At 38.8% G+C, this 23,339-nt stretch overlaps 2 protein-coding genes across 2 annotated transcripts; both read right to left on the bottom strand.

Annotated features, from left to right (window-relative positions):
* Positions 1-1,853: 1,853 nt before the first annotated feature.
* On the bottom strand, positions 1,854-2,294 carry LOC140824236 (uncharacterized). Its single transcript, XM_073185831.1, has one exon. It carries the CDS (start codon positions 2,292-2,294, stop codon positions 1,854-1,856), a length of 441 nt encoding a protein of 146 aa, XP_073041932.1.
* A 10,423-nt stretch (positions 2,295-12,717) lies between these two features.
* On the bottom strand, positions 12,718-13,225 carry LOC140824235 (uncharacterized). The gene is made up of 2 exons (XM_073185830.1): positions 13,052-13,225; positions 12,718-12,993 (listed from the first exon to the last, which is right to left on the bottom strand). The coding sequence occupies exons 1-2, from the start codon at positions 13,223-13,225 to the stop codon at positions 12,718-12,720; spliced, it is 450 nt and encodes a 149-aa protein (XP_073041931.1).
* Between the last annotated feature and the right edge of the window lie 10,114 nt (positions 13,226-23,339).

Raw genomic sequence — 23,339 nt, 5'->3', positions numbered from 1 at the left:
TGAAATTGGTGAAAGACAAATGACTTGACCTGAAATGATATAGAAAATTAATGATAAGGTTCAGTTGATTCGACAGCGAATGAAAGCTGCTCAGGATCGTCAAACGAGTTATGCGAACAAACGAAAATGACCCTTGGAATTTCAGAAAGGTGATAAAGTGTTTTTGAAAATATCTCCTTTCAGAGGCACTGTTCGATTTGACATGCTTGGTATTTCAGAAAGGTGATAAAGTGTTTTTGAAAATATCTCCTTTCAGAGGCACTGTTCGATTTGACATGCGAGGAAAATTATCTCCTCGATATGTTGGTCCATACGAGATCCTTGATCGAGTTGGGGATCTTGCTTATCGATTGGCATTGCCACCAGCTTTATCTGTCATTCACGATATGTTTCATGTTTCTATGTTGAGAAAGTACGAACCAGATCCATCACATGTGCTTCAACCTGATGAGGTTGAGATTGATCCTTCACTTTCCTATGTTGAATAACCTGTTTGCATTATGGATCGGAAGGGGAAGATATTGCGTAACAAATCGATTCCTTTGGTTCGAGTACAATGGACATGACATGGTGTGGAAGAATCAACATGGGAATTAGAGAGCAATATGCGAGAATCATATCCGCATTTATTTGATTCTATTCCATCTGTTCCATTATATTCAATGTATGATGATTCATTTACTTGATTTTAGTTTTGTACTATAACTGGTAATGTATTATACACGTGCCAACATTATGAATATATTGATGCTCGAGATTTCGGGGCAAGATCTTTTAAGTTGGGGAGAAATGTGAGACCCCATGATCTGATTATGTAGATTATGAGTAGTAAATCAACTCATAATATATTTGTATTTGGAAATGGAGTTGACATAGTTTATGCAAATGGAAATAAACTATACAAGTTGAAAATACTCCATAATTATTTGAAACATTATGCATTTGAATGGCAACAATTAAATAATTGGAAAAATACTTGATTTAAATTTGATGGCAATTTCGTAAATAATTGGAAAAATACTTAATTTAAATTTGATGGCGAAATGGTAATTAGTGAAATGTCTACTAAGTGTCCATGTGTCAAAACAATGGCAAATGGTAATGGAAGTTTAGGTGAAGTCACGTGGATGTGGGATGTGGATTAATATTAGTATGATCATAATAAATTACATTCCGATAACAATTAGGAGTTAAGGGCTCCACACATAGGCTTGAGATGAAAATGAATTGGGCTCCCATAAAAAAGCCCACAAACATACATGTTTAGTATTTTAATATTTAGCTCAAAATGCTAGAATGTGACTCGGTCCAAATATTTACAACTCTCATGTGCTATAAAACTCTGATATGTATTTTAATATCATCTAAAATTCCGATATATACTATTAAAATTATTTGGATTAATTATTTTAAATTCGTAAATTAAAATAATATTTCTAATTCTTGCCAAATATTTGTTAATTAAATTATGTTCTTACATTATCCCCTCCTAATAAAAGATTTTGTCCTCGAAATCTAACATACACAACATTTATACATATTAAAACGTTTACCATACATAGGAAAATCTAAGTACATAGAGTAATTCATTATATTTTCAAACAAGTGAGGTTACTCTTGACGCATTCTAACATCTAACTCCCATGTAGCTTCTTCTCTCCTATGTCTACTCCACTGCACCATGACCAAAAGAATCGTCTTGTTCCTGAGTTGCTTCTCTTTGCAATCAAGAATTTGAACTCGATGCTCAACATAACTTAGGGAACTGTCTAACTCCAAATCTTATGTACTCAAAATATGATACAGATCTGGCTCGTACTTCCGCATCATAGATATATGAAACACATCGTGTATCATAGACAAACTTTGTGCCAAGTCAAACGATAAGTCAATGTGCCAATCCTCTCAACAATCGCATACAGACCAATATAACATGGAGCTAACTTCCCTTTACGTCCAAATCTCATAGTACCACGAAATGATGATACTTTAAAGAAAACATAATCGCCAACCTTGAACTCTAAAGTCCGACGCCTTTTATTACCATAACTTGATTGAAGCTCCTGGGCTGCTTTCATACTTTTTCTGATCAAATCAAGTTTATCTTTCATTTCTTGTACAAACTCTAGTTTAGACATTTGTCGTTCGCCTACATCTTCCCAACAAATTGGAGATATGCACTTTCTGCTATATAAAGCTTCAAATGGTGCCACACCGATCGTTGTCTGAAAACTATTATTATAAGAGACTTCGCTCAGAGACAATGATTCTTGCCAACCACCCCTGAAATCCATTACAACTGCTCATAACATATCCTCTATAGTCTGGATGGTTCTTTCTGACTGACCATCTGTTTAGTGATGATAAATGGTGCTCATGGAAAACTTTGAACCCAAAGCTGAATGCAAACTACTCCAAAACTTTAAAGTAAACCTTGAATCACGGTATGATGCTATAGTTATTGGAACACCATGCAGTCTCACCACATGATCAATGTAAAATTTCGTCATTTTCTTAAAAGTACAAGTATATTCATATGGAATAAAATGGGCTGATTTTGACAATCTATCAACAACCACCCAAAATGTATCACAACCACAATTGGAACGAGGTAGGTGCGTTACGAAATCCATAGCAATGCGCTCCCAATTCCAATGTGGCACTTCAAGACTATGTAAAAAACCTGCCAGGTCTCGTTCGTTCAGCTTTAACCTGTTGGTATGTTAAACATTTAGCCACAAATTCAGAAATTTCCTTCTTCATACATTCCCACTAATAATGAGTTTTCAATGTATGATTCATCTTTTGATTTCCTGGATGCATGCTATGTTGTAGTATAGCTTCTTTCATTTCTATCAAATTAGGAATCACATATCTCTCATTAAAGCACAAACTACCATATGAGGCAACATTGAACTTATCTGACTGATCTGTTTGAGCTAATTCTTTCAATCTATGAATGTGCAGATCAGTTATCTACGCTGCTTTGATGCTTGTTATTATCTGTGGCTCGACTTTGATAGATCAAACTATAAAGTAATCTCCCCGTGTTTGATAAGTCCACCCTAACGTTTCCAAGTGCTCGTGGGCTTTAGAAATATTTAGAGATATCAGCATAACGTTTTGAACTTTCCTGCTAAGGGCATCTTCAACTAGATTCATTCACCCTGGTTGATACTAGTTCTCACAATCAAAGTCCTTAAGCAAATCCATCCATCAAATTTTTTTCGTGTTCCAGTCGAATTGTGTGAAAAGTGTTGGAACATTTCATGTTCGCAATCTTGATTTTGATGTTAACAAAACTTGTTATTTTGTTTCTAATGAATTTACCTAAGTGCATAGAAGCTGAAACTGATCAGAATTCGAATTGATCAGTTAACGAGCCAAAACTGAAGCTATCAAGACGCAAAACTAAAAGCGCCAACTGATTGCTCAAACTGAATCAGTTCTACTGATTGTCCATGTGAGGCCCGGGGCCGAAGAGGATGGAGGGTGATCGTCGGTGCCATGAGGTTGCACGGACAATGAGTGGCTCCTGGCAGGTTTCTAGGCGGAGGGAACATGGATGAACCGATCTTACACCGGAAGGAGAGGGTTTATGAAACTGTTCATGTAACGCCCCGAAAATTTAAAGGTCCACGCGAACCACATGCACGCAAATTATTAAATCACTTGTGTATTTCAATCAATTGTTTTAATTGCATAAACAAATTGTTTTAATTATGCTTAAAATGTAATTTTAAGGGTTATTCGAGTTGCATTCGAGGAACGGTGACCGATGGCTGAAAAATTGAAAATGTTTTTATTAAATAGTTGTTTTTAATTATTCAAATTAAGGATGATGTTTTTCTTATTTTCGAAAATAAGTAATTTTAATGTGCTTTTATACGCGGGGACGTAATTTTTATCGGTGTTGGATTTTCAAAAATAAGAACGTTTTGGCAATTCGGCTAATAAATTTACTTTAATTAATATTTTAATTAAGCACTAATGGGTTATTTGGCATGATTAAATTTGTTAATGGGCCTAAGCCATGGTTAGTGTTTTATTTAATATTTAAAGTGCTAAAAACCCTACCCCATACCATAAACCCACGCCCCTTCCCTCAACAAATTAATAAGGACTCCTTTTCTCTCCAATAAACACATGGCACACACCATTAAAAAAAGAAGGAGAAAGTTCGAAACTTGCAAGGAAATTCAAGCCTAGGTTGTTCGTCATCGTTCGTCGAATCGTCAACGTTAATTCGTACGTTAAACACGCAAAGGCACATCATATTCTTTCCTTCAAGCATCTATCACACCATAGTAATTGTTTAAGCATATTTTGAATGAAAACATGACACACAAGTTGTTATTTTCGTAGCTATGCATGTGATTAACTTGTGATTTTTGCTTCCAAATTCATGTTTTTATGTTGTTCAAGGGGCTTTCATGGATAGGGTATTATTATGGAATGGTTTTAAACGAGATTTAGGGTCCTAATAACACACCAAAAACGCTGCAACATACTAGAAAACAAGCTGGAACCACCTTACTGTTATGGTAGTTGAGGGGCACAGTTTAAGGGTTTGGTGGCTGGGCTTGGGTTCGGCTAGGACCAAGGTTTGGATAGGGTCTATTATGAGTCAAGGGAAGAGTCAAAGCCACGTAGGACTCGAGAACAGGGGTGGAGAGGAGTTTTAGCAAGCTAGGACTCCCACCCGAAAGCCCAAGGAGAAGTAGCGCAGTGTTCAGCAGCTGAGCAGGGAGTGATGGCTCGGCTTGGCGGCTTTGGGCTGGGCTAGGATGAGTCATTAGGGTCCTAAAAAGGTCCCTGAGGAGCTGGTTCAAGGGCTGGCTCGTTGGGTAGGTGGCTAAGCTAGAAAACATGAGTCCTTGTCAAGTAGGTTTCTCGGCCATAGCTTATATCTGATGTAATGCTTCGGTTATGAGATTAGGATTAGGTCCAATAGGTTCTAAGGGTCCAAGATGGTTCCTATATGGGCTGCTCATGAGTTTGTGTAGGGTGGCTCTACGTGGCTCGAGCCAAACAAAGAAAACGTGAGCGAGGCAGCATGTGCGCAGGTTGTGCTTTGGAATTCAGGTGGCTCGCTGATGGGTTCTAGGGATTGGGCTTGTCTGGGCTAGGTCTGGGCATGGTCCAGGGTCGGTTAGGGTCATGGTAGTTCGGTGGTAACTCAGCTGGAAGATCCCTAGACTAGCTAGGAGTCCTAGCACAACTAGAACACCTCACACACACACATGCATGCAATTGGGTCAGTTTTCAGCAGGGTTTGAGCAAGCGAGGGCTAGGTTCTATGGGCTGGGCTTGGTCAACAGGGTTTCTAGATGGGTTTTCTTGGGTTTGGCTCGAGGTGGCTCGGGCATGGCTTGAGTATTTTGGGAGATGGCTCTGTGTGTTCGATTAGGTGCCAAAAACTAAAATTAAAGAACTAAAATTGGAACATGGGTCCACGGGGGTGGTTCAAGTCTCACAAGGGTAGAATAAGTAATAAAAATGTTATGTTTAAAATTAGGGATCAAAATATGGAGTTTTGGATTTATCTGGGATTTAAACGCATTACGAAATACTAATTAAAGAATTAATTGAAACACCTAGATTTAAGCTTAATAAATTTATGAAAAATTAGGTTTAAACTTAAATAATTATTAAAAGTCTAATTTTTTTAATTTGGGAATTTTATATTAAGGTTTGGTTTAATTCGGGATTAAAACGCATTAATATGTTATATTTAAAGATTAATTTAAAAGCCCTCGATTCAAGCTAAATAAAAATATGAGAAAATTTCTTGTAACCTTAAATAATTATTTGGGACATGTTAGAGTCAATTGAAATAAGAAAAAGTCAAATTCAAGGATTTATACGTCTAAGGGTAAAACGGTAATTTTATACCTAGAAAATTAGTAAACGTCATGACAGTGTCCTGAATGCTGTTTTACATGCTAATATGATTATTTTAAATATTTATATTATTTAATATGTTAAAATATTTATGCATTTTTATATGTCAAAATGTTATTTTAAATGTTTATGATTTATTATGTCAAAATGTTATTTTAAATGTTTATGATTTAATATGTTAAAATGTTTATGGATTTTTATATGTTAAAAGGTTTATTTTAAAATGTTTATGGATTTTTATGAGGAAACGATAACGTTAAAAAATATGTTACAAGCTTGTTTTTAAAAGAAAAATTATATTAAATGCAATGTTTTTATAAAGTCATCAAAATGTGAAACATTGGAGGAGGTGACGTAATTTTGACTATTATGATGATATGATGATAATAATGGGGATGTCGTGAGAGAAAAATGCCCAGATGGAGCCCATTTACGGGAAGAGGTCCCAGAGGGAGCCCGTCTATGGGAGAAGGCTCCAGAGGAGGCCGGCAATCGTATTTCGATGTGATGAGGATAGGCCATGGCTCAATTGACGGGTGAGAGTGTCGCTGATGTCCCCGCAACCCAGTACTGTAGTTACATGTAGATGGATCCATCGATCTTATGATGATACAAAGTCACAATTAACGATTCAAATTCAATAAAAGGAAAAGTATATGCTTATGATGAAAAAGGGAAATTCTTATGATAAACTGATGAAAGGATATATGATATGAAATGGTAAAAAGGAAAATGTTGATGTTTAAGTTATGCATGTTCATATGAATATGTTTATGATGATATGAAAATGTTTATGAAAATGTTTTTATTTACAGTTTATGCATTATGAAAATGTTTACGAAAATGTTCATATTTAAAGTTTATGTATCTTCACGGAGATGATATTTTAAGTACAAGTATTCTCACTTTTGTATGTGATCTGTATATGTAGTACTTGTTATCAAAATTATGGTATGTTGAGTCTTTAGACTCATTAGATGTGATTGATGTAGGTGATTATGATAATAATGTTAATGGAGGTCTTGATGCTTGATCTGACTAGTTTGAAGGTGCACATAACCCGAGAACCGACGCTAGTTTTCCGCACTAGTTATGATTTATGATTTTAAGTTATGTTAAAGATATTTTTATGACTTTGTTTATGTTTTGAGTAATTTTTGAGAGGTTATAGTATGTGCTATACTTTTCAAATAATGTTTTTAGGTTTGGTAAAACTTTTAACGATTTTATGATTCAAACTATTTTCCTTTAATTTTCAAATGTTAGTTGGTTGTCATATTTTAAAAATGGTGCAAAAATATTTTTATATATTTGTGAGTGTTCGGCCGATCCTTAGAGTATTAAAAAAAAATTCTATTACTTTTTAAGAAAACGAGGAGTGGACGTTTCAGTTCATGTATGAGACTGTGCAATGGATGCGAGCTTATAAGATTTGATATGTACTACTCATATCAAGAAGGTGCATCTTCTTTTCGTTAGCTCATCACATAAGATGTAACGTACCGTACTTTTAAACTACTTTAAAATTTGAGGAAAAATAAAAAATTTCTTAAATAAATAGTAATCCTTCAAATTGAGATAAATATAAACATCTCGTCCAAAATATTTGCAATAAAAATATTACAAATATAGTTTGCAAAATAATTGGTGTAAACAACGTAAAGCAATCTCTTAACAGTCAGAGTATTAAAATCGTCATGCATAAAATCTTAAATCATTGGCGGTCCTCGGGTTTAGCCTCCTACGCAGTTCAAGCCGGCTCATTGGTCCTCACCCTCATCTCCTCAAACTCGTCCTCACCTGCATCGATCAAGTCTAGTGAGTCTAAAGACTTAACCTGTATAAACTGAAGCTAACAAATAATACGTAATAAAACCACATGCATCTTTAAAGTAGAGCGTACATACTTAAAACTTGAACGTAATAACAAAAACATAGATGTGCCATCATCATAAAATTTTTCATAAACATACTTGCATCAAACATACCTTGATCATAAGTAACTTCATCATTTTGCGTAGATATATGTTTCAAAGCAAGTGACTCATACATAAATGTTCCTGATCAAACTAAACCACAATACTGGGGTGGCAGGGAAATCACCGCTTTCCAATCCTGATCTAAACCTGGTCATGCTTTACCGGGGTGGAGAGGTCCTCGGCCACGTTCACCGAATTCCGAACCCGTCCATAATTGGACATAAGATAATTAGCAAACCTAAGAAATAAAGCATTTTTTCTTTGCACGTCGAACATACTTACATGGCGTTGAGGGATTCTTTGGATCTCGTTTGGGGCCACTGCTGCACATAATAACATGTTACAAGCACTTCACTTCCATAACTTAGACGTATTAGTCATGCTCACCACCCAGAATGATAGTTTATTTATGACATTCTAAAGCACTCGGGACTTGACCTCGTTTAATCAACGTACTAAACCATGACATCAACCCCCGAAACAAATCTTAGAATGATGTGTGAACATTTCCCAAAACATAGAAGACATGGCCTAAAATAGTGTTTTAAAAGTCATGGACAAGCGCCTAGTCGCTGGGCACTGCTGCACTGCAGCACTTGCAGGGCTGAAGCCTTTGTGCAACGGCGCCTCCTAGCAGCGCCGCGGTGCCAGGCAGTGCGAATGCCGGGCGCTGCAGCGCTCTCCAAGAGCGCTGTGGCGCTAGCTCTGCGCGCACTCAACTCCAAATGCACAAATTTGAAGCAAACTATAATCCATGCCTTGTCGACTTGAACCGAGGAAACTAGACTCGACCTAAGACGCTATGAAAATGTTCCAAACTCACACAATGCCCCAAACAGTGATGCACAACAAACATCGCGACACAACCCGTGAACACGACATTTTGACACCAAAACGCTTGCTACAACTTCTAATGCAACCAAGTGCCTATCGACATGAGAAAAAGCACCAAAAATAAAACCCACGCCTTACTTGATATACATACACGCAGCAGCGATCACCTGTCCATTCCCAACGAGTCCTGCAAAAACTTCAAGAACACGTCAATAACACAATTTCAGAAATTTGCAGTTTGAGCAATCCCACGAAAACAATCATAACTCACTTGTTTCTTATCCAAAAATTACAAATTTACTGTCAAATCGAAGTTATCAAATAGTACTAAATTTTATATGGAAAACATTTCCAGAAAACTAACCGAATTTTCTCAAAAATCAAAATGACAGCATACACGTTTTCATATCTAAAAATCATTTCAAACATTTTTGCTCAAAATTTTAACAACATATATGGATTTTTACGCACCATAAACATCACAACACATAATAAAACGAGATCGATGCAGAAACGATAGATTATACAAGCCTTTTCATATTTAAAACTCACGATTCTACGATATCGAAGTGGGGAAGGTGCGAGGGTTGATCCAAGACGGACGTGGAACGATTTTATTGAAGAAAAAGGACGTTGGATTGCGGGAAAAATGCAGAGGAAAGGGGCGGCTGCTAAAGAACTCTAAGAACCCTAGCTTGTGCTCTCAAAAAAATGAAATGAAATGGAGTAAAGTGTGTGTGTGTGTGATGGCCCAAAAGAGTGTGTGTGTGTACATGGGTGTGTGCGTGTGTTTTTAATATAATTAGGGGGAAATATTGCTTAATTAATAATTAACAACTAATTAAAATACTAACCCTCCTCTAATTTTAATAAAATTTCTTAATTTAAAATAAAATGTACAAGTGACAAATCTTTAAAAGTTTAAAATCATAAAATCACCTAATAATTAAATTTGGCTTCTAAAATTCTAAAAACTCAATAAATCATTTAAAATGCCCCCATCCTAACTTAAATAAAATACCACATTTTAAAATTGTCAAAATCGTCGTCGATTTCCATTCCTCGATCCCGCATCGAATAATCGCATGAAGCATGGAACTCACGAAAACATTTTATCGTGCATCACATAAACATAAATAATTTAAAAATAATGCAAATTTCATAAATAATGCATCACTAAAATAATTTTTAATTTAATTAAATAATGTAACAATTTAAATAAATGCATGGGTTTTACGTGTACTAAATTTGGGCTCTACAATTCTTCCCCCACTTAAATAAATTTCGTCCTCGAAATTAAGTCTTACTAAATAGCTCCGGGTAGCGATTCCTCGTATCATCTTTGGCCTCCCAACTGGCCTTCTCCACTGACTGATTCAGCCATTGGACTTTGACCAACTTGGTTACTTTGTTCCAAAGCCCCGCTCTTGTCTGTCTGGGATTTGGTTAGGTCTTTCTTCGTATGACAGATCTGGAGCAATCTGCTACGGCTCAAAACTCAAAACATGTGAAGAATTTGATAGGTACTTCCTCAGCATCGAAACATGAAACACATTGTGTACACCGACCAGATTCGGCGGTAAAGCTACACGATAAGCAAGTGTCCCAACTCTGTCAAGAATTTCGAACGGTCCAATAAATCTCGGACTGATCTTGCCTTTCTTCCTAAATCTCATAACGCCATTCATAGGTGCTATCTTTACGAAAACGTGATCACCTACTGCAAACTGAAGAACTCTCCTTCTCTTGTCAGCATAGCTATTTTGACGACTCTGGGCAGTTTTCATCCTTTCTCGAATCTTGACCACCACATCTACTATCTGCTGAACAATCTCTGACCAAGTTCTGATGTCTCCCCTGACTTCATCCCCAATGAATTGACGATATGCACTTCCTTCCATACAGTGCCTCGTAGGTAACCATATTTATAGATGATTGAAAGCTGTTGTTGTAGGTAAACTCCACTAGAGGTAGCTTTGATTCCAAAATCCCATGGAAATCGACCACACAAGCTCTCAACAAATCCTCCAAAATCTGGATCACTTGCTCAGACTGGCCATCTATCTGAGGGTGAAATGTTGTACTGAATAGAAACTTCATCCCCATGGCTGCATGTAAGCTCTTCCAGAAGGACGATGTGAATCTCGGGTCCCTGTCGGACACAATAGAGACTGGGATCCCGTGCAATCGGACTATCTCCCTGATATAGAGCTCTGCATACTAAGTCATGGATAAAGTCGTCTTCATCAGTAAGAAGTGTTCTGACTTGATAAGTCGATCCACTATAACCCAAATGGCATTGGATCCTCTGATTGACTTCGACAAACCAACAACGAAGTCTATGGTTATATTCTCCCATTTCCACTTGGGGATAGGGAGCAGCTTAAGCATTCTTGCTCGCCTCTGGTGCTCTACTTTCACTCGCTGGAAAGTGAGGCATTCAGGCACAAATCGGTGGATGTTTTGCTTCATACCTGACCACCAATACAAAATCTGTAAATCCATGTACATCTTGGTACCTCCTGAATGGATAGAGTATGGAGATGCACGTGCCTCTGTCAAAATATCCTATCTGATCGAATCAACACTAGGCACCCACATCCTTCCTCTGTATCTCACAATATCATCGAACACTGTGTAGAGAACACTGCCCTTGGCTTCATCCTTCAGTCTCCATTTTGTAGCTACTCATCTGAAGGTTGACATCTACGGATTCAGTCTAGCAACGAATATTGGACCGTCAGATTAGACAGCTTAGGAGCCATGCCCTTAGGATAAACCTTTAAACCAAACATCTGAATTTCTGACTGAATAGATCCCTGCACTGACAACTGTGCTATGAATGCAACTTTTCTGCTCAGAGCGTCTGCCACAACATTAGCTTTCCCCGGATGGTAGCTAATTTCACAATCGTAGTCTTTCACTAGCTCCAACCACCGTCTTTTTCTCATATTCAGCTCTTTCTGTGTGAAGAAATACTTGAGACTCTTGTGATCAATAAATATCTGACATTTCTCACCGTACATATAATGTGCTCGTATGTTCAACGCAAAGACAACGACAACTAACTCAAGATCATGAGTCGGATAATTCTTCTCATGCACTTTCAACTGTCTAGAGGCATAAGCTATAACCCGACCGTGCTGCATCAAAACTGTGTCTAAACCGAGCTTAGAAGCATCGGTGTATAGCACAAAATTGCCTTGCCCTGCTGGCATGGCTAACACTGGCGCTGAAATAAGAGCTTGATTCAAAGTATCAAAGCTCTTCTGGCACTCTCCACTCCATACGAATTTAGCATTCTTCTTAGTTAATGAAGTGAGTGGCACTGCTATCGAAGAAAATCCCTTAATAAATTTCCTGTAGTAGCCTGTTAAGCCTAGGAAACTGCGGATTTCTGACGCATTCTTTGGCTCAACCCAATCCTTAACTGCTGCCACCTTAGCCGGATCCACCTCAATAACGCTACTAGATAAAATGTGACCCAAAAATGCTACCTTCTCCACCAGAATTCACACTTACTGAATTTTGCAAACAACTTGCGACTCTGCAAGACCTGCAAAATTGTACCCAAATGCTGATTGTGCTCCTCATGTCTCTTCGAGTAGATAAGAATGTCTTCAATGAACACTATGACGAACTGATCTAGGTAGAGCTGAATTACTCGGTTCATGAGCTCCATAAAAATCGCCGAAGCATTCGTCAGTCCAAACGGCAACACTAAGAATTCTTAATGCCCATACCTAGTTCTGAAGGCTGTCTTATGAACATCTACGCCTTTTACCTTCAACTGAGGATACCTTGACCACAGATCTATCTTAGAGAACACTATAGCTCCCTGCAATTGATCGAACAATTCCTCGATCTTTGGAAGTGGGTATTTTTTCTTGATCGTTACCTTATTCAACTCTCGATAATCGATACACAGCCTCATGCTCCCATATTTCTTCTTTACAAAGAATGCTGTTGTGCCCCATGGTGAGAAACTAGGGCGGATGGATTATTTGTCTAGGAGCTCCTGAATCTGCTGTTTGAGTTCTAACATCTCAAATGGAGCTAAACGGTACGGTGCCTTGGAGATTGGCATAGTGCCTGGCATAAGATCGATAACAAACTCCACATCTCTCTTTGGTGGAAGGCCTGTGACGTCATCAGAAAAAACGTCAGGAAAATATCTGACTACTGGTACATCAGATATCGATGGAGAGGGTACGACATGTGTGGAAATAATGCTGGTCAAGGAAGCCTGACATCCCTTATGAATAAGTATCTGTGCCTGTATGCAAGAGATCATGCGAGGGAAACTCCTCCATCTATTCGGCTCAAAGAGAAACTGCTCCATGCCCAACGGCCTCACCAGCACTGATCTTTTCCTTGAAATCAATAAGAACTATGTCATTCGTCAGCCAGTCCATTCCCAAGATGATATCAAATTCTGGCCTCGGAAACACTATTAGATCGGCATACACCAGGTGGCCCTGCAGCTCCAGGCCAATGTCTCTGACCATGCCAGTAGCTGATAACTCTTCCCCTGATGGGACTGTCTCTTAATAGCTCACGTCGAGTCCAATAGACTTGACATCCAGATGATTAACAAACGTCTCTGAAATGAATCAGTGAGTCGCCCTGAAATCTATCAAGGCCTTTGTACTGACTCTCTTATCAAAATATTTCCTGAGAGACGTTAGCACAACACACAAAACTTATATCCCAAATATTATGATCTTAACCTCATGCATAGTATAAAAATCTCTACCAAGTCACCAAAAATGCTAACTAGCACACTAATAATCCCAAATAAAAATTCGGAACATGCATAGCAAAGGTAAGACGGTGCTGAATTAAATAAGTTACAAGTCAACAGGGTCGTGTCTGGGTTCGCCTCCTCTGCCTGCATGGCAAACACTCTCCCCTGGGTCGGCTGCCTCCATTGTACGCAGTCTCTCAGCATATGGTCACTGGCTCCGCATTTGAAGCATTTGCTCGATCCCCATAAACACTATCTCGGATGCTGACGTTTGCACTTCAGGAACACCGGGTGCTCTCTCGGCCTCTAAGGAGCCTTCTGCTGAAGGATAGGACCCTTGCTTTTCGGCGGTCCTTGAAATTGCCTCTTCCCCTACTGTCCTTGGAAAGGACTCTTGAACTGGGGTCACTGCTGATGCTGCTGTTGAGGCGCCTGATAGGACCTCTTGCCCTGTGTATCAACCTTTATGTCCCTCTGGTCGTTCTCTGTTGCCAGGGCTCTAGAGACGGCAACGACATAGGTGGTAGGACCAGCAACTCTGACATCACGGTGCAAGATCGACTACAAACCATCCATAAAATGACTCAACTTCTCCTGGGCATCATTCGCAATTAGGTGCACAAAGTGGCACCCTCTCTCAAACTTCCTGACAAAATCTGCAACGCTACTATCTCCCTGTCGCAGCGTCATGAACTATCGTACTTCCTCATTGAATTACTTGGAGTAAAAGACCTCCTTAAAGCCGTCCCAAGTCAGTGTTTGCAGGTTCACTGACACATATGCGCTCTTCCATCAGAATCTGGCGTCCCCTGTCAGAAGGAATGTGGCACACCTAATGCTCTCTGCATCCTATAGATCCATGAATGCAAAAATTACCTCAATGGACTTAATCCATTCTTCCGCTATCGTCGAGTCAGTAGTCCCCGAGAACTTCTTCGGATCCATCCTCTTAAACCTCTCGTAGACTGCCTCTAGTCTGGGCCTCGCCCCTGTGTCTACTGCAGTCTGGTTCCCCGCAAACTGTGTGAAGAACTGAGTCATTCTTGCAAGCATCTGAGCCTGCATATCTAGGTGTGGATGAGGAGGAGTGGCCCTCACCCCATCCTAAGCTTTTCTGTCCTCATCCCTTGCTCCACGGGCAACCATACGTCTAGGAGGCATAATGTTCCAACAATTACCCAACACGTAAACCCAATATAAATGAATATAATATTAATTTCATAAGATGCACGAAATTTTGAAATTAAACATGTACATGCCGAAATCATGACTTGATGATTAATACATGAAAGAATTTAAAACTTACAGGCTTGAGGTGTGACTTCGTGAGCTTCTCGCAACTGGTAGTAGACATAACCCCTTACAAGAACTCCACTCTGATACCAATTGTAACGTACCGTACTTTTAAACTACTTTAAAATTTGCGGAAAAATAAAAATTTTCTTAAATAAATACTAATCCTTCAAGTTGCGATAAAGATAAACATCTCGTCTAAAATATTTGCAATAAAAATATTACAAATATAGTTTGCAAAATAATTGGTTTAAACAACGTAAAGCAATCTTTTAACAGTCAGAGTATTAAAATCGTCATGCATAAAATCTTAAAACATTGGCGGTCCTCGGGTTTAGCCTCCTGCGCAGTCCAAGCCGGCTCATTGGTCCTCACCCTGGTCTCCTCAAGCTCGTCCTCACTTGCATCGATCAATTCTAGTGAGTTTAAAGACTTAACATATATAAACTGGAGCTAAAAAATAATACGTAATAAAAAAACATGCATCTTTAAAGTAGACTATACATACTTGAAACTTGAACGTAATAACATAAACATAGACGTGTCATCATCATAAAAATTTCATAAACATACTTGCATCATACATACTTGATCATGCGTAACTTCATCATTTTGCGTAGAGATATGTTTCAAAGAAAGTGACCCATACATAAATGTGTCTGATCAAACTAAACCACAGTACATGGTTGGCAGGGAAATCAACTAACACATACATGAGATCCCCGGTCATGCACTACCGGGTGGATTGGTCACTGGTCATTCTTTACCGCTTTCCAATCCTGATCTAAATCCGGTCATGCTTTACCAGGGTGGAGAGGTCCTCGGCCATGTTCACCGACTTCCAAACCCGTTCATAATTGGTCACAAGACATTTAGCATACCTAAAAAATAAAACATTTTTTCTTTTCATGTCGAACATACATACATGGAATTGAGAGATTCATTGGATCTCGCTTGGGGCCACAGCTGCACATACTAACATGATTACAAGCACTTAACTTCCGTAAATTAGACGTATTAGTCATGCTCACCACCCAAAATGATAGTTTACTTATGACGTTCTAAATTACTCGGGACTTGACCTCTTTTAATAAACGCACTAAACCATGACATCAACCCCCAAAACAAATCCTAGAATGATGTGTGAACATGTACCATATAAGACATGGCCTAAAATAGTGTTTTAAAATTCATGGACAAGCGCCTAGGCACAGGGCACTGCTGCGTTGGCAGGGCCGCAGCCTCAGTGCTGTGGTGCCTCCGGGCATGTGCCGCGGCGCCAGGCAGTGCGAATGCGGGGTGCTGCAGCGCTCTCCAAGAGCGTTGTGACTCTTGCTTTGCGTGCACTCGACTCCAAATGCAAAAATTTGATGCAAACTCTAACCCACTCCTTATCGACTTGAATCGAGGGAAATAGACTCGACCTAATCGCTATGAAAATCTTCCAACCTCACACAACGTCCCAAAACAGCGATGCACAACAAAAAATGCGACACAACTCGTGAACGCGACATTTTGACACCAAAACGCTTCCTACAGCTTCTAATGCAACCAAGTGCCTATCGACACGAGACAAAGCACCAAAAATCAAACCCACATCTTACTTAATATACCTAAAAATAGCAGCGATCACCCGTCAAGTTCCCAATGAAGCCTGCAACAAATAAACTTCAAGAACACGTCAAGAACACATTTTAAGAAATTTGCAGTTTGAACAGTCCCACGAAAATGATCATAGCTCACTTGTTTCTTATCCAAAAATTAAAAATATACTATCAAATCGAAGGTATCAAAGAGTACTATGTTTTATATATTGAAAACGTTTCTAGAAAACAAACTGATTTTTCTCAGAAATTGAAATCACAGCATATACGTTTTCAGATCTAAACATTTTGATACAAAAATCATTTCAAACGTTTTTGCCCAAACTTTTCACAACATGCATGGATTTTTACACACCATAAACATAACAACACATAATATAACAAGATTGATGTAGAAACAATAGATTATACATGCTTTTTGATATTTGCAACTTACGATACGGTGATACCAAAGCAGGGAAGGTGAAAGGATCGGTTAGTAAGGTGATATGTGTTTAGAAGGGGGGGTTGAATAAACACTCACTGATTTTGTATTCTTTTTGAATAATGAATACAGTTTTGTTACAAACTGACACTCGGTATCTCGTCAGTCGATAACAATCAGTTCAACTGAAATACAGTCGCGGAAGTAAACTGACTGAAAGATAGAATAACTCAAAGTAACTGAATATGAAAAACACGCGATATGTTTCTAGATGTTCAGAGAATAGAATAACTCCTACGTCACCCCTTCTATCACAAGGATAGGACTTTCACTAAAATACTTTGATCAAATACACACGTTGTACTGACCCACTTCAGTTTGGACTTAACACTGCCAAACTGAAACTCTTAGTTAACAAAACTTGTACAGTATAACACAACTGAATGAATCTTGACAAAGATCTCAAAGTGCTAATAAGCTCGTAAGGTACCCTTGATTGCTACTGATAAATCTGATAAGATTGAGCTTTGATATCTGACTACGAGTTGTGATTTTAGCATAAAAACATCAAGCTTGAATAGAATAGTAGTTTGCCGTGATTGTTTTCTCAGCTGCCCTCTTCACCTATTTATAGGCTTCTCTCTCAACAATAATATTAAATATATTTTGAATCTTTATATCCTTTGATTGCCACGTCGATATCTTCTGACATTCGTATACTGCATTCTCTAAAATACGGCATCCCACTACTAGTTGCAGTCTGTTGTACTATTTGTCGGTTTTCGTTCTCAACTGATGTCATGTACAGCTGAGGGACCGGCTGAAAGATACTTTGCTGGAAAACTTATAAATGATTTGTTCTCAACTGATCAGTTAGTTATAATACTGCTTCAGTTGATGACGTGTATAATTTATACCTGGTACGCATTAATCTTCAGCTAGTGGCAATAGATCAGTTAGGTCGTTGTTCGTTGCTTTGTTTCCTTTGATTAGTTATACAAATACGTTTCGAAGCTTAGTTTAGTTTGTCAAATCACTGAAATTTAGTTTCCAACAATTTTCCCCTTTTTGGTGATTGACAAAACTCAAAATATAATAAACTGGTCTTTCGAATAAGGAATCTTTGTAGATAAAATAATTTCTAATGTACAGATTCGTACAAATAAAACAAATAATCTTCAAGTAATAACTGATAAAAGAATGTCTCTTCTCTTCAGTTGTATCCTCTCTTATTATTTTATTGACCTAGCTGCTTCCCCCATTTTGTCAAGCACATCGACTTTGAGAGAAATAATCCTAACATTAGCTGCAATGTCTTTGACAACAGTCAATACAGTAGTCCGCAAGGAATCAATTTCTTTGAAACAGATAGTTCCATGGATTCAACTCTCTTGCTGATTGAGTCTTGAGTAACAGAAAGATTTTTAGCTATGCCTCTGTTCTTCTTGAGCTCGTCGATAGAAAAGGTGATGGAAATCACAGATGTTTAAATAAATTTCAGTTTATCTGAATTAAATTCACTGGAAGAGTTCAACTTCAGAGAATGAGAAAGTTGTGTGTTTTGAATCTGCTTTATTTCTTTTATAATTTTGGACATGTTGAGTTGTATATCCTGAATTTATTCAAGGACCAAATCCATGTCTGAAGATGGAGGAGGTGATACGGGTCCAGACAGACCTGGTTCCTGTTCGTTGGATGATTGATCAAATATCACCAAAGTTCGGTCAGAAACCTCTGTAAACTCCTGTGTCAGTTTTGGCATATCTTCCATATTTACTTCTTGTTGTACTGGAGGGGAAGAAGATAGAAAAGGATCAGTAGATGGACTGCCATGCTGTTTCAGTTGCGCATCTGCTATAGTTTCAGTTGGCGGGTCAGTGTGTAGAACTCGTAAATTGGACTGCGTATAAGCCATGCATAACTCTAGTATTTAAAATTAGAATGATTTTTTTTATTGTATGAGTATTTAAATTCTTTTCTTTAAATTTATTTATTTTATGCAGTAGTTTAATTGTTATCTTTTCAGTTAAATAAGTGAGGCCGGACTGGAGATGGAGTATTGAGATAAGTTAATAAAGACTTATTTTATTTAAGAAGTGGTAATTTAGCATGTTAGTAGATATAATTTAAAAATTTGGCATGCATGCAAGTTATTAAACTTCTTTGGTCTTTTATTTAATTGTTTTAAAACATTAAATGCATGTTTATTTTATTAATTTATGTTTAATTACTTTTATGCATTTTAGGCATAATTCATGCTTGATAGGATTTTATTCATGAAATTTTAAAAGTTCACGCATTAGAGTTTCTAGGTGTATTTCACGTTCAAACGAGGATCGGAGACCGGAGAATTTTCAAGAAAATTATTTTTATTTCTCGAATTATTTTTATAAATTAAGTTAAAGAATTTTTAAGTGTATTTTTGAAAAATGGGAATTTTTGGATATTTCTACCCGCAGATTTTATTTTTATCGGTACGCAAATTTTATCGAATCGGGGGACTTTTTAATGGTTCGGCTATTATTTTCAAAATCTTTCCAACTCGAAATATTTTTCGAGAGTGGGTTTGGGCTTATTGGACCTACTTTGAGTTTATAGGGCTTAATTATCTTTTTAACTTTTAAATTAAACAATATAGGCCCATAAATTAATTTGTTATCTATATAATTAACCTTAAACACCATCTACCCTAAACCTAAATTTTTGTACCAGACGACACCCTCATTCATCACACCCTGCCCTCAGTTTCAGAAGATAGCAGCTGAAGGCCACATTCTTTAGGCTTCTTGTGGCAAGAAAGAAAAACTACCCGGTCCCTCCATTTCATCCTTGCACTCCAATCTTCTTAAGGCACGTTTTGCACCATTTTTTTTCTGCATCATAACCGTATACTTTACTGATGGTGTTGTTCATGCATAAAATGTTTCGATCTAAACACCTCCATGATAGAACTTTTCGTTTTTCTCTTGTATGTCTCGTTTCTATGTGTGACTCACGACTTTTCTGAACTTGATGCAAGGGGATTCGATCCTGGCGTGTCTAGGGGCTTCTGGTAGTGTCAAAAGGTTGGATCGGTGTTTAGTGTGGTTGTGGGTTGCTGCAAGGGAAGGGCTGAGTCGAGGATTCTCGTTGAGAGGGCCCGATTTGGGATGGGTTAGCTTGCAAGGGCTCGTAACGCGCTGGGACCACCCGAGAGAGTAGATCGCAGCATGTGAGGATGAGATGGCGTGGGAGAGGCTTGGGATTCTTGTGTTTGGTTTCGGCGGGTAGGCTGCATGGGGGCAGTGGCGTGGGTTCAGGGTGTTCTTTAGGGTCTCGACTAGGTCCTAGAGGGCTTGGATCAGGGCTGGTGCCGTCGGAGTAGGCTAGGACGTGAGTTCTTTGGAAGATGACAGTAGTCGAGGGCAAATAAGGAAGGGCCGAGTGGTTTGATGATTTCTGAAATTTTTAGTCGTAAGCTCTTAGGCCGATTTTAAGATGTTAGGATCATTATAGTGTTTTTAAGATGTGAAAATAAGTTGGGAAAAATTTAGTTGAGTTTCGAGTCGATTCGGGTTAAAACCGGGACCCCGGTCCAAGTTTTAAAAGAATCGGTTAAGTTATGATTTTGGCTCGATTTTACGTCTAGGAGCACTTTTAAAAATGTTTTGGGACATTTAAAAGAGTTGGGTAAGCTTCGGGTCAATTTTAGAGGTCCAGAGTTAAAACGAGAATTTTTGGGTTTCCAGGGGTAAAATGGTCATTTTGCACCCGCGGTGAGATTTTGGTCCTGGCAGCGCCCTGAGCACAAATTTATGATATTTTAAATGTTCATGCATCACGTTTACGATTTTTACGCTATTATAATAATTAGGGTGCATGCTTGGTTTAAAGGAATTAAGAGAGAAAAAGTGAGAAAGTGAAGAGCACTCCGTCTCCGCCGCGTCGCGTCGTTATTTCGTTTGTTTTCTGTCAAAACAAACCAAGGCATGTTTATATCTTCTTTCACTCTTCAATCAAGCCATATAGGTATTTTTAAATATCGCAAGTACATGATTTTAATGCAAGAAGATCGAAATTGTTCATATTTAATTATGTTAATTAATTATATTACGTGCAAACATTCATTTTGATTTATGCGATATTGCTTGTGGATCTCACTATCATGGGGGCATTATTTCACCCGGACACCATGTTACCGGTCTGTTCAGATATGTACCATCCAGTATACTGTGGCATTAGTCTGATCAGACGTTCATTACTTCACCCGGTCGCCAGTTACCAGTCATGGGAGCATTGTATTATCCGGTCGCCAGTTACCGGTCAGTTCAGTTCAGTGCAGGGGCCACTTGCGTAGACCATAATCTCAACAGAAAATTATTACATGCTATTTCAGTACAGGGCTCCAAGGAGCAAACATTTTCACTATGATTTTCAATTCATTTATGCACGTATTAAATTGCTAATGACAAGTTATTTTCACATTATGTCTCATGACATGATATTTTTATCCCATGCAAATTTTACTATATTATTTACTCGTTATTTATGATATATGCATGTTGAGTCTTTAGGCTCACTAGACTTGATTGTTGTAGGTACTGATGATGTCGGGGCCGATGGCGGGGACCAATGAGCTAGCTTGGGTCGGCAGTAGTGGCATCCGAGGACCTCATTTACAGCACTTGCCATTTTTTTTATGCTCAAACATTTTATCAGTTGTTGGATACTTTAACTTGTTACTTTGGCGAGTAATAATTTCTCCCGCTGTTATTTTGAACATTTAAACTTGATTTATGAGTTGATTTTGTGAATGAGGCAAATTTTGATTATTTTAAAGAGAAATTTTTTAATTTTTCCGCAAATTTTCAAACATGAATTTTCGGGCCGTTATAGCTGGTATCAGAGCAATGGTTCTGTAAAGGGTTGCACTACTACTGACCACGAGAAGCTCATGAAGTCACGTCTTCGGTCTGTAAGTTTTACATTTGTGCATTTTATTCAAAGCATGAATTATTTGACAGCATGTTTTCACGAATTATTTTACGTCCAGATTTATTTTATTGTTCAGTATTTGAATTTAAATAAATTATGGAATTATGCATGTTGGTTACGTATGGGTTATGTATGGAACAGTATGCCCCCTAGACGCATTCTCGAGCACACTAGAAATGAGGAGCCTCGCCAAGAGGACATGGAGGAGCAGAGGCAGGAGAGAGACTTCCCACCTCCACCACCCCTTCCACCTGACATGAGTGCCCAGATGCTAGCTGAGATGACGCGGTTCTTCGCACAGTTTGCGGGGAACCAGGCTGTGGCAGCCAGGCCGACAGGGCCCGAGACTGTCTACGAGAGATTCATGAAGATGCGTCCGAAGGAGTTTTCAGGGACAGTCTGATCCCATGATTGCCGAGGGCTGGATCAAGTCCCTCGAGGTTATCTTCGAGTTCATGGAGCTTGGAGATGCAGACAGAGTCCGATGTGCCACATACTTATTCGGAGGAGATCCCGCTTCTGGTGGGAAGGAACGTCAGTAGCCCTGAACTTGGCTACGCTGAGCTGGACACGCTTCACGGAGGTATTCTACTCCAAATATTTTACTGAGGAAGTGCGCACCAGGTTGACCACTGAGTTCATGAGCCTGAGACAGGGAGATCTGACTGTTACGGAGTTCATCCGTAAGTTTGAGAGGGGTTGTCATTTTGTACCCCTGATCGCGAATGATGCTAAAGACAAGTTGATGCATTTCTTGGTAGGTCTGCGGCCGATCTTGCGCCTGTGATGTTAGGGTGTCTGACCCTACTTCTTATGAGGTCGTTGTCTCCAAAGCTCTAGCCGTAGAGCAGGATTAGCGTGATATCGAGAGAGACCGCCAGGGCAAGCGCCTAGTCCAGGTACCGCACTGCCCTCCTCCTCAGTAGCATCAGCAGCAGAACAAGAGACCTTTTCACGGACCGCCGATAAACAGAGGTCAGTAGCAGCAGCAGCAGTAGGGACGCCCAGCTCCGAGGACTTTTGTGCACCCAGTTTGCCCTAAGTGCTCACGTCGCCATCCTGGAGCATGTACTGTTTGGCTCAGGGAAATGTTACAAGTGTGGTAGTCCAGACCACTTATTTCTACAGTGCCCTCAGAGGAGTCTTCCTACCCAAGGCAGAGTGTTTGCTCTCCATGCTACAAAGACAAACCCAGATACGATGCTTATGACAGGTACCTTTAAGCTCTAAAGTTTACATTTGGGATTTAATGTTTTGGGGGTTAAGATATTTGAACATAGAATTGCAGTAGGATTGCATTCTCTACTCAGTATTGTTTTCGGGAATTAGTTTAGAAGAACTCTAGCCTTTGCATGTCTATAAGTTAGTTCTTGTGATTATTGGGTTCCGCTTAGTATTCCAACCTTTCAGGGAGAATATTTATATCTGGTTTCGCTACGAAGGCCTTGATAGATTCAGGGGCCACTCACTCATTTATTTCGGAGGTCTTTGCTAATTTCCTCAAGGTCAAGACCATCGGGATAGATGTAGCCTATTCAGTAGTATTGCCTTCTGGTGAGGAGATAGCAGCTACCAATGTG

This window comes from Primulina eburnea, chromosome 2 (genome assembly GCF_022965805.1).
Source record: "Primulina eburnea isolate SZY01 chromosome 2, ASM2296580v1, whole genome shotgun sequence".
Taxonomy (NCBI): Eukaryota; Viridiplantae; Streptophyta; class Magnoliopsida; order Lamiales; family Gesneriaceae; genus Primulina; species Primulina eburnea.
This window is presented reverse-complemented; position numbering and strand designations above follow the sequence as displayed.